This window comes from Mus musculus, chromosome 1 (genome assembly GCF_000001635.26).
Source record: "Mus musculus strain C57BL/6J chromosome 1, GRCm38.p6 C57BL/6J".
NCBI classification, from domain to species: domain Eukaryota; kingdom Metazoa; phylum Chordata; class Mammalia; order Rodentia; family Muridae; genus Mus; species Mus musculus.
The window spans coordinates 37,904,694-37,917,587 of NC_000067.6; the positions used below are offsets into that span (position 1 = coordinate 37,904,694).

The 12,894-nt window shown below is 43.5% G+C and overlaps 1 protein-coding gene across 1 annotated transcript; it reads right to left on the minus strand.

Annotated features, from left to right (window-relative positions):
* Positions 1–1,229: 1,229 nt before the first annotated feature.
* Positions 1,230–11,800, minus strand: Lyg2 (lysozyme G-like 2). Its single transcript, NM_001033427.3, has 6 exons — positions 11,543–11,800; positions 11,027–11,099; positions 6,366–6,509; positions 5,203–5,399; positions 4,176–4,314; positions 1,230–2,982 (listed from the first exon to the last, which is right to left on the minus strand). The coding sequence occupies exons 2-6, from the start codon at positions 11,067–11,069 to the stop codon at positions 2,864–2,866; spliced, it is 642 nt and encodes a 213-aa protein (NP_001028599.1). The 5' UTR covers positions 11,070–11,099; positions 11,543–11,800; the 3' UTR covers positions 1,230–2,863.
* Between the last annotated feature and the right edge of the window lie 1,094 nt (positions 11,801–12,894).

Consider the following 12,894-nt stretch of genomic DNA (forward strand, 5'->3'; position numbering starts at 1 on the left):
AGGAAGAAGATACTTAGTTTAAAGAAAATTGGGGGCTGGAGAGATGGCTCAATGGTTAAGAGTACCGACTGCTCTTCCAAAGGTCCTGAGTTCAAATCCCAGCAACCACATGGTGGCTCCCAGACTTCCCTAATGAGATCTGACGCCCTCTTCTGGTGCATCTGAAGACAGCTACAGTGTACTTATGTATAATAATAAATAAATCTTTAAAAAAAAAGAAGAAAATTGATTTCATCATAATGTTAGGTTTTAGTTCTCATAAAATTACTGTTTGCTTGCTGTGTTCCTCTTTCACTATTCTTGTGTAATCAAGGAAGGCTTTAGAAGAAAATGTATCTTGAAAAGCTGGGTAATCAATGAATAAAGTTCCTGAGGAAATGATTTTGTGTCTAAATATAGCCTGTGAGAGACACAGGTTGTCAGACTAGGCCAAGCCATACCGAGATGTGCTTCCATCTCTCATGAAACAAAACTGGATGGTGTCTCCCTTCTGAAGCTTCCCTCGATGCTCTTACATCCGCCAGCTGCAAGCCCTGGCCTCAGCAGGGGCTGGTCCCTGGCAATCTTAGGCACTAACTCTGCATATTCTGTTTGCTAGTTTCCTTGTATGGAATAAACTGTTAGTCAGTAATGATAATTATACTAAGGGCAGTGATTACAAAGAAATACAGATGGGTATAGCTTTCACATGATAGGTATGATCATGCATTCCTGGAACCCTAGCACCGGGGAGATGGAGGGAAAAGACTTAAAGAGTCTCAGGCCAGCCTGGGCTGCATAGGGAGACGTTTTGTTTTGTTTTATTTTAAAACATTTATTCAGCTGGTACACAAAAGAAAACACAAAACTTAATCAAAGCAACATGTCCTGGTAGAGAATGGGCGAGGGAACAGAGCTGCTGACCTCCTGCAGCTGGAAATGAACGGGAGGAAGAGGGGGGGGGCTGGGGCTTGATATCCAAGTCCAGGCTGTGTGCACCATGGCTACAAGGCTTCTCAGTAGGCCCTATCTTTTAAAGGTTCCACTCTTCCCATTGATGCCAAGTTGGGACCAAGGATTGAACATGGGGGCTTTGGGAGACAGGCACTCCAGATCCAAGCTACAACAGCTCTCTTCACCCAGCTTTGGAGAAAAATTTAAAAATTAGAAGTAAAGTTTACATTGAAAAGCCTGGTGCGTATCTCTAAGAGGAATATGGGCAACAAATATAAGGAATTTGAGGCTGCTGAAGATGCAAGGCAATTTAATGGACATTTGGGTTAACATCTTAGGCATAGTTCTCAGTAGATTTCTGGGAGTTGGCTGTTGAGCTACTGGTGGAAGGAGGATGAAGACCGAGATAGTTCTATTGGTTCCAACAGTCCATTCTAATAGATTCTGCAGAAGCCTGGCACATGAACAGGAAGGCTTGTGTATTTAAGACTATTTGTAACACGTTGTTCAGTCGGGATGGAAACAGGAAGCTCTGGAGTGATGCTTCCTCTCTCCTAAAGCAGATGCAGCAGATGTACCTCAGGATTCTCACTCGCTCTTCCTGTCTGTGCCCCTAGCTTCTCACTCTTGGAAATTTAGACAAGGGTTCCACATTTGTACTTGTTTAGCACATCAGACTAGCAAGAAATGACACCCTCTCCCTACAGGTAGGTACCTCAACCAGTGGCTTTCAGAGGTGCTGTGCAGACTCCAGTCCTGCACCTGTGCAGATAGATCTGTGGTAAATGCTCATGGCTTTCCTGCAAGGCGGAGTCCCATTGCCAACTAGGGTAGTAGCTTGGTGCCACATGTTTTGCTGTTCTCTAATTTCGTATCACGGAGCCACTTTATAACAGTTTTTCCTGCTTACACCCACATTCTTGTGACAGGTCTAGTTTAGAGTGAGCCAAACTAAGACATCTTTACAATGTGGCCTCCTATAGGACATCTCTGTGTGCCAGTCAGAACAAGAACTCTGAGGAAACAGATTCAGGGAGTAAGCCAGTGACTGTTTCCTGTTTGGAGATACCTGGCCTACACGTTAGTTATCATTGCCATAGTAACATCAAAAGGGCTGATGCTGGTGAAACTAATGCTTCCAGGGGAAAATCCAAAAGAAATTACCCCTGAGCAGCATGGCCAACTGAAGAACGTCTCAGTCTGCACACATATAGGGACAAGAACAATATTTAATAAATAGCTGGTAAAGCTGGGCTCTTGTCAAATCCTAAGAATTGATTACACAATGAGTATGGGCCCCATACTTGTAATGTCATAATTTGGGAAGCCGAGGCAGGAGGACTTCTACGAGTTTGAGGACATCTTGGGATATAGAGCGAGACCTTGTCTCCAAATCCATGATTCCTGGCCTCTGAGACAAACACATCTCATGAGCAGAGTCCCAAGCAGCTGGGGTAGATACTGTGAAAGGGACAAAGGCTCACTTCTGATTAGTAATTGTGGTAGAGTATAGGTGATGATAAAGATGATGGGTGGTAAGTATAGATAATATCCAGGGCTAAAATGAAGTCCAGCTAGATCATGCACATGCCGTGTGCTATGATAATCATACTAACCACCAAGAAATTATATGTATGTCTATGCAGTCTTCCTATGAACCATACGTGAAGCTGGGTTTTTCTCTTTGTGATAAAGACGGGACCTGGGGCCTTGCAGGTGCTAGGCAAGAACTCAAGAAACTAAACAGTTGTACATCCTCCCCTCCCTTCCTTCTTTCCTTCCTTTCTTTAGCTTACTTTGATGGAATACTTTGAAGACAAACTTTCTTTCATTAATTTTAACCATTTCTTTGCTCCAATTGAATGCAGTGGGCTAATATTAAACCTTGGGAGGGACCAGCTGAGTACCACACCGGCGTAACTCGCTCTACCTAGAAGCCATGTCTCTTATAGAATTTGGCCCGGGCAAGGACATCATCCACTAAGTCACCGTCTATGTCTGCAGGAGTGACAATAGTTTCCATCCCCGACTTAAAAGCAGTCAGACCACCTGAAACAAAACACATGGGTTTAGATTCCAGTCTCAGCTGTCAGCAGAAATAAGACATGAGCCCCCCAGTACATCACCTCACCTCCCTCCAGGCAAATAGTCCAGAGCAGGAAGTCTTCTCTTTACAGAGCCCAGATCCGACAGAACTAACACAAGATTGTAACATTTTCTCATTTATTCAACAATTCATTCATCAATTAATCCATCCATCCATCCATCCATCCATCCATCCATCCATCCATCCATCCGTCCGTCCATCCATCCATCTGTCCATCCATCCACCCAACATGTTTTTAAAGCACCTATTATGTCAGAAAGTTTCCTCACTGAGTACAAGGTACCCAAGACCTGTTCATTTCTCACGAGGGTTTGTATGCACGCATGCACTATTTTACCCTAGAAGTTCGTCTGAAGTCATTATTGATATATTTGAAGGAGTTGTGTTTGAAGCTGGTTGTTCTCATTCCTGCCTTTGAAGACCTTGAGATATAACAGAAAACTCTTTGCTCAGAGTTCAGACTACTAAAGGATGGAAAGAGATAATCCATGTAAATATGGAAAGCATGATCCTGTGAGAGGCAAAATGAGAAACTGATCCGTAGGAAGAAGCAGCGAGTGAATCTAAGGGGGCGGGGGTGGAATCCGTTTTTCTGGCTGTGATGACTGGCTGCATCGGTGTCTCCAAATACAGAACAAAAACAAAAAACAAGAACAAAAAAGCAAAGAAAGAAACAAACAAAAAGAGAACGCTATGAGTTAATTCCATCTCTCTAAGGCACTCTGAGTTCAGCCAAATAGAATTTTTTTTTCACTTAGACTTCTCCAAGTTAACCAAAGCTCTGAAATTTCTCAGAGTAAAAGTTTATTCAAACAATTTGAAAAAATTGTAGTGCTGGTCTGAAAGGACAAAAAAAAAATATGAGAATGTAAACACTGTTTTAAACTATTCTGTTAGCGCTTATGCTGCCACTCTGTGGCTTAATAGTTGACCAGAGGTACAGTTAGAAGCCCAACATCTAGCAGGAAGGTAAAGGATGTGAAGACATGCAGGGCTCAGAGGATGCTAAGGCCTTCTTGAGATGGGCTTCCTCCAAGCCAGCCCACTGGGGATGCTTCCTGGGAGCCTGGGGCACAGTTACTTTCAGTAGTCTCATTTGCTGCCCATTTAAATAAAGCACAAGGCATGGGCCTACCTTTCAGCTGCTGAGCTGTATTCCAGGTGGGAAATTTCCTCTTCATTGCCTTAATTCTTTCTGTTAGAATCCCAACAGACTGTAGAAGGTGTTCCTTGCTATCCCAGGAACCAATAGGATGGTACATATTTTTATCAAGCTAGAAAATTCAAACAATCATGTCAGTATCTGGGCACGGTGGCACCGTTTCTGCTGTTCCTAGGTCTCTCCCGTTGTATTCAAGTTCCAATACCAGATTTCAGCATCTTTCCTCTAACCCAGGAAAGTCTACATTCTAATGGCTTGTCTCTCATAGACAAGAGCATCAGAGAAAGCATTGTTTGTTTGGAAGAAGCTCACTAGGAGACGGGGAAAGAGGAAGGGGGAGGAGAAGGAAAAAGATTTCAAAGCAAATACTTAGTATCCAATTTCTAGACATTCTGGATGAAAATAATTACACAGCTAATTCAAATATAATATTGTTTGTATCCAGGCTTGGTGATACATATAATCCCAGGCAGGAGGACCAGCGCAGGCTCCTGTCCAGCATGGGCTACAAAGTGCCCGGTTGACCAGAGCTACAGAGTCAGATGCTGCCTCAATATAAATAATTAAAAGCCTGGAAAGGGATATTTAATAGTTTGCCTTCCCTCTTTCAATTAATCCAAAGGAGCAAAAGTGGCTGAAGCAGGGCTTAATTACAGCATTTTGATATATGTTCATGAAGTGTACTACTTCTGGAACACCAAGAGGACAATGATTATTATTACTACTATTTTATAAAAGTTAATAATAATCTTTATAAAATGTTTTCAATTGAAAAATTGTTCGTGTTGTTTTTGATAGGTACAGGTATAGTTGGTTTGCTATAGTTACCATATATAGGAAACATTTTAAAGAAATGCCCAATGGCTATCTTGTATGAAACACCACAAGTGTCACAGAATAAGGTGCGCCCAGACACCTGTGTGTTCCATCCTGGAATGGACTTTTGAGCTTCTGCATGGAGAGCTGAAGTTGGGGTGATGGAAAGTCTCTGGCTCCCTACCTGCATCAAGCCAAACCTCTGCCCCTTATGGTCCCAGCCATTTTGCAGGACAGCCCCGCCGTGGCTTTCCCTGGAGATGATGGCAGCGATGAGGGCTGGGTCAATACAGTGTCTCTGCCCCACTTCTTTGATGAGGATCCGGTAAGGTTTTATGGCTTTCAAATCCATCTCGGCAAACATTTCCGAACCGTGGATCCCTATGTTGGCAGAAAAGAAACGGATTCCCTCTGCTGCAGAAGGGGACCAGTCCTGGGTCTACTAGTTTAGCCTCAGCTTCTGGCCACGCCCACAGCTCAGGCTCATTCTAACTGTAGAAACCCAGTGCTGTTTCTCCCTCTCCTTCCTGCCAAGATGCTGCATTGAGGGGACTAGGAATCAGGGTTTTAACCCAGCTTTGCAAACGGCTAGTTCTGTGCCAGTGGATGTGGTCTGTGTGTTGAGAACACGGACTTATTTGTGACTTTGCATGAGGAAGGTTTGGGCATGGGATTGCAAAGAAGAGAGGTGTCAAAAATGAGAGGCTCTGCTTAGAAGACTCGTGCTGCACCATGAACTGAGCAAAGCAAAACCAGAATTGAAACTTTAATTTATGGAATTGTTTTGCTATGCCAAAATCAACACATCCAGGCAGGGTTTAGAAAGAATCAAGACATAAAAGAAAAAAAATAGTTTGATAGGTTAGCTAGGATTTTTTTTTCTTTTGATAGAGTCTCACAGGGTAGCCCTGGCTGGACTAGAACTCCAAATACAGACCAGTGGTTCTCAACCTTCCTAATGCTGTGACCCTATAACACAGTTCCTCATGTGGTTCCTCCAACCATATGCTATTTCATAACTGTAGTTTTGCTACTGTTACAAATCATAATGTAAATATCTGATATGTTACCCCTGTGAAGGAGCATTTGACCCTTATCCCCCAAAATGGGTTGGGACCCTCAGGTTGAGAACCACTGATATAAGCCTTTCCTCTGCCTCTGGAGAGTTGGGGCTCAGGTGTATGTCACCACACCCAGCTTATTTTTTTAACTTCTAATTTTGACTCATGGTTGTTATTGTTGTTGTTATTATAATGTTGGCACCGTTTCAAAACTAATTACCTCCTGAGAAAACTCTGCAAAAAAAAAAAGGGGGGGGGAAAGGACCCTGCTCCATTTTGTACTTACCACAGTTCATCAGATTATTTATGTCGCAGGGGGCCCCAAAAGTCTCCATGGTCATGATGTCCCCATAGCAGCCATGGTACAGACGAGGGTGCACATGAGGGTTCATGGAGTGCACAGAGTGAGTATATGAGCCCTTGGCAGTGCCTGGAAGACAGAATAATTACTTATCTAAAGTCTGTGAGAAATATTACTTGACCTGGACACACACACACACACACACACACACACACACACACAGAGCTATGCAACAGTAGAGACCATAACTTCTTCTGCTCAACGACTTTTTCTATCAAAGATTCATCAGACAAAGCAAAAACTACTCTTTCCAATTTCGATTGCAAACTTTGTTTTAACTTCTGGGCATTATTCCAGAGCACTATGGGAATGTGTGTGAAAATCAGTGCATATAGGTTTCAGATATGGGTTTTTTTTTTTTTTTTTTTTGCATTTCCCCATAAGAATGAAAGTGGCCACAGAACTTTTTTCCCCAGCACTGGGATCCAACTAGGGGCCTCTTGCATGTGGGACATGTTCTCTAGCACTGAGCTGTGTCCCTGCCCAGCATGAGACTCAGAGAAGATTCTAAAGCAACTTCTGATACCGATGCTCCTGGGCATGGAAACAGCTAAATGAAAACATCACATGATTAGGATTGCATGTTCATGTGCAATCCCGTTATATTTATATGTTTAAAGATACAATACAAAGATGAACCAAAGACCAATGAGAATCGATACGGGAAGGAACAGGGCTACATACTAGATGTTGGGGGTTGGTCTGGTGCTACTTATATTCATATGCAATTCTGTGCCCCAAGATCTGTGCCCCAAGATGAGCAAATTCCCATTATACCAGCCCTTGCTGTACAAACCTTACCCACCCAATTTAAAATGATTGGTTAAATAAAGCTGGCAACAGCCAATTACTGGGAGGGGGGGGGTAGAGAGGGGTGGAGCTTGAAATACCAGACTGGGGGTCATAGGTAGGGAGCACAAGGAGAAGGTGGAGAGAGAGAGAGAAGAGAATCAGGAGAAGAGAGAACAGGAGGTCTCCATTAGTCATGATGGACCGGCACCATGTGTCCGAGTGAAATGCCTCCCAGGAAATAATTCAGGAAGACTCTAATAGCAAGTAGTTGGGAGCTCAGTTGGGGAAGTAGCCAGTCCAGCATTAGAGAATTAGATTAGGGGCAATTCCCCGGTAATAGCACAGAGCCTAATAACTACATCATAGTTTGAGTCTTATTCATTTGAAGCTAGACAGGGATAAGCATCATTCATATTAATTTGCAAGTAGCCTTTTCTAAATGTTGTAGATAGTTTCTGCTTTGGAGGCCTGCAAATGCTGCTGTAGTTTAAAACTGAAATTAACTAGGAAAAAGAAATTACAAAGAGACAAACCCAAACTATACAAAATTGGAAAGCTAACACATAAGATAAAGTTATTTCAGATGAAATAATTATCTGCTGGTTATCTTGATACTCTTCATAAATGATACCATTAGGAACAGAAACTGTATGTAACATTGTAGAGTTACAGACATAGAGCCAATGTAAAATTCTCAAATGCAAAGTAGGAGTGTGGCGGGGGTTGGGGAGGGGGAGAGTTAGATAAAAGTGGCAAAGGTTTAAGCTGTTAATGCTGTTTATGGGTTTGCTAAAGCTTACTCTACAATACTCTGTCTTGTACATTTGAAAGTTTATACAGCTAAAAGAAGTTTTAGACATGGTAATGTAGCTCATTTGGTAGAGTGGTTGCCTAACTTACCTGAAGCCCTGGGTATTTATCACTCAGGAGACATAAACTGGGAGGGCTGGTGACACCTGCAACCCAAGCACTCACTCAGCAGGTGGAAATAGGAGGGTCAGGAGTTCACAGTCATCTTTGGCTACACAGTGTATTCAAAGCCTTGACTCCAGGCAGCACTATCAGCCACACAAAGAAACACTGTCTCACTGGGCGTGGAGGCGCATGCCTTTAATCCCAGCATTAGGGAGGCAGAGGCAGGTGGATTTCTGAGTTTGAGGCCAGCCTGGTCTATAAAGTGAGTTCCAGGACAGCCAGGGCTATACAGAGAAACCCTGTCTCAAAAAACAAAAAACAAAAACAAAAACAAAAAAAAAGAAACACTGTCTCAAAATCCACATATATGATATGTGTATATATATGTATATATTGTTTATAAAATATATATCTTAATATTCTTCCAAAAATAACTTTATCAAAGCGAATGGGGGTTATTGCAGGAATAGGGTGTGTGTTCAGCATGAACCAAGGTTCAATCCTCGGCACACACACACAAAATCGCTTTGCCAGAAAGCTTTTTTTGTTCATCTTTATGAAAAAGAATCATCTGCCCACTTCCCTCCTTGGCCCCCTTTACCTTTCATTGCTATAACTTGATTGACAGGCTCACTATCCATTCAAGAGGGGCAGCCTTTGCCATGTTCCCTATATAGCCACAGCCCACAGTGATCAAAGCAGCCTGGGCTACTTATTAACAATGCTTGCCCCTGGGCTCCTCATACCAGGTCTACTGAGTCAGAATGTCATCCCTAAGGCCAATGAGCCTGCTCTTCAGTGGCATCCTCAGCTGACTGTCATGCGTGTTTGAGGACCATTGCTTTAAGGGACCTGCAATCGACCACAGACCCTCTATTCCTTGTGTCAACATCATCAACACACAAGTCTTTTAAAAACTGGCCCTCCCTCACTTGTACACAGATAGTACGGTGGCTCATAATTAATGCATTGGCTGCACAACTCTGCTCCCAACTGGCAATTAGAAATGAGTAAAAATTTACCAACATGTTGCTCTGCTTTTGATCACAGGTAACTGCAAATTATTGCTCTTAGCTTGGGCTCCCATCTCCAAATTTAGAAGACTTTCGAAGTACTTCCTTTCCAATCTATCCACAACTGGAACTCTCTCTCTCTCTCTCAAAAGTATCACTCTATAGCAAAGACTAACCTGGCTAACCAGGCTAATATCAGACTTGTAATTCTTCTGCATCAACCTTCTGAGTGCTGAGATTACAGAAACGAGCCACCACACCTGGTTTATCTCTCCTCCTTCTCCTTCTCCTTCTCCTTCTCCTTCTCCTTCTCCTTCTCCTTCTCCTTCTCCTTCTCCTCCTTCTCCTCCTTCTCCTCCTTCTCCTCCTTCTCCTCCTTCCCTCTTCCTCCTCTTCTTCCCCTCTTCCTTTTCCCTGTCCTCCTCCTCCTCTTCCTCCTCCTCTTCCTCTTCTTCTTCTTCTTCTTCTTCTTCTTCTTCTTCTTCTTCTTCTTCTTCTTCTTCTTCTTCTTCCTCCTCCTCTTCCCTTGCTGTTTTATTAACCACCAGGACAAGACGGTTGTGAGCCACTGTGTGGGAGCTGGGAACCATCTTGCAGTTTTAAGGTATCCAATGCCCTCTTCTGCCCTATGCAGGCACACACATGCTGCACAGACATATACACACAAGCAAAACACCATGCACATAAAATAAAATAATTTTTAAAACATTGAAAGGAAATCTTCTGTTCTGACCTCACCAACCAGCTCACTCTATCCCTGACACTTCTCTGCATCTCACCACAGTCTTTCCACTAAATTATTCCTTCTCTCTGCAGGCATCTCCTCATTTCTTCCTTCCTTCCTTCCTTCTTTCCTTCCTTCCTTCTTTCCTTCCTTCTTTCCTTCCTTCCTTCCTTCCTGTCTGTCTGTTTGTTTTTTGTTTTGTTTTGTTTTTCAAGGCAGGATTTCTCTCTGTGTTGCCCTGGCTGTCCTGAAACTCACTCTGTAGACCAGGCTGGCCTTGAACTCAGAAATCCACCTGCCTCTGCCTCCCAAGTGCTGGGATTAAAGGCATGCGCCACCACTGCCTGGCTGCATCTCCTCATTTCATGCCCTCACTAAAGCCTTTCAGGTCTGACCTTCCTAGAAGGATGTGAACTCTTCCTTCTAAACTCCCACACTAATGGATTTCCCATCTATATAACTCATCCAATGACTCTCACCCACTACCTGGCATCGAGAATTTTCTTTTCATTCATCTTGACTCTTGCACTGTTCCATAACCCTCTTTAAAAGAAATTCAGCCAAATGGGTGCACTGTCAGAAAGTACACAGACTAATTAGTATTTTATTATTTTACATCCCCACTAACATCTCCTTTGTGCTCTTAGCAAGCAGAAGATGCTCTTAAAAACAAGCTGTTGGATCGGGCAGTGATGGCACACACCTTTAATCCCAGCACACAGGAGGCAGAGGCAGATCAGTGAGTTTGAGGCCAGCCTGGTCTATAGAGTGAGTTCCAGGATAGTCAGGGCTACACAGAGAAACCCTGTCTTGGGGGAAAAAAAAAAAAGAGCAGTTGTTTAGGGATAGGGAAGTAATGATGGAGGAATGATGTCAATTCTGACATCTCCCTGTGTGTACTTGCTCCTGTGCATACACACTCACACTGGTGCGCGCGCGCCCACAGACACACACATACATACACCTGTACACATATGTATACACATTACACACACACACACACACACACACAAAAGCAAAGCAAACAACTAAGCAGTTGGTTAATAGTCAAGCCGGTCACTCTTCTGTTGCATGTAGTCATCATGCCTTCTGACTCTGCTAGAAAGCAGATACCCTGAGAATCAGGGAAAATCGCTACTTACCAACGAGAGCAATAAGTCCCCAGAACACCACCGAGGGCACCATGGCCGTGACTCTTATCCTTTGGGATCTGTTCTGGTTTGAAATAGAAACAGATTAGTTTTAAAACTTGAAGGTTTCTTAACAGGAAGTCCCTGTCATTCAAACAACACATTGACAAACTTAGAATCATTTCCAATATAACGTTTGTCTCCCAGCTCCTTGACAGCATCCCGACAGCCTCACGCATGCCTGCCCTTAGCACCCTCCTACAGTGCGACTCCTGAGCACCCCTTTAGCCTTAGTGTGCCTGCTTTAGCATGCACAGTGTGACTCCTGAACAGCACCCCTGCAGCCTGAAGCATGCATGCCTTTAGCACACCCTGACAGTGTGACTCCCAGGAGATTTCAATCCACCATCACCTCTTAGCAGAGGGTGGTTGTATTCTGTCTCTTCCCAGATGGGCTCTTCCCTTGGTTTCCTTTCTGAAGCATGGTCTATGTTTCTCAAGATGCAAGCAAGGAAAGCTACCACTCACCTCTCTTGCAGTCTCCCAGAGAAGTCTCTGAAGAAGCCTTTAGTGGTGGCAACCTGTAGATTAAGATTTCACACAGAGATGGTCTTTATAACATTCCTATAGCATAGATGTGACAGCTGGAGACTCCATCAGGCAGTGGCTCGCTGTGCCTCTGGCTTCCTTCAACTGAGCAGACTTCAGTGTGTGCCTTTGCCACCGAGAAGGAAGCTTTTAATCACCAGAACCTACACTCACCTGCCTCGTCTACTTTTGTCCTGTACCAATGATTGGTAGAGGAGCTTTATATATGATTTAAAGGGCCTCTCTTTAAAGCATTGACCTCATTAGACCTGATTATAGTGCTACTTTGGATTTAGGTGGCTCCTTTAATAAAAGGACTTCAAAGTGTTTATTGACTACAATGAATTAATGAATCTAACGAACCCCCCAGGTTGCACTGGAGGCATCTATTTGGTGGATGGTTTCTGAATACCTAAAATGGTCTTAGGCACACGTCTTCCGAATTTGAGTATAAGATGCTGATAATTAGCCTAGAAAGGAGAAAGAAACAGGAAATGCTAGCACACTTCTGAATAGATAATTCACCTGAAATGCTCATTTCCACATTCCAGAATCATAGGATTGCCATGTAAAGATGTCATCCTATCTTATGCCAGCATGTCTCTCAACTGTGATAGATTAGCTTGCCTCCTGGCTCCAGGTCCACCTCTAACAGGGTAGCTGTCTGTTGTCGAGAAGAAACACAAAGGCAGGGAGTAGCAATCTGAGTGTTTGATGCCCCATTATTTCCTGTGTGTGCATGCACATGTGTGTGGGGGGGGGGGAGGCCAAAGGTCAATATCAGTATCCTCAATCTTCACCTTCTACATTATTTCCTGAGACAGGGCCTCCCACTGAATCTGAAGTTCGCTAATTAGGCAAGACTAGCTGGCCAGGGGTACTCTTGTAGACTCTGCCTCCCAAACATTAGTAGTACGCATGCATGCTGCTGTGCCCAGCATCTTACATACGTGCTGAGATCTTACATACGTGCTGAGGGTCTGAATTCAAGAGTCTTGTTCACATGCTCAGCACTTTACTGACTGAGCCCTCTTTTGAGCTCTGTCATTTCCAAAACTTTCTAAGGAAGCAGGGGAAAAAAAGGATTTTGTTGGGGATAAATATATCTTCAAGTAGACAGTATCTTTCCCCGCCCTCACACTTATAAGAGGCACACACGGGAAATAAAAGAACATTCTTATATTAGGCAAAGCACATTTCCCAGAGCAGAGGGAGAAGTCTAGCCTCGATCTCTCCATACATCAGAGATGTTTTTAAGACCACACATAATTCTTCTGTCCACCAGAGGACAG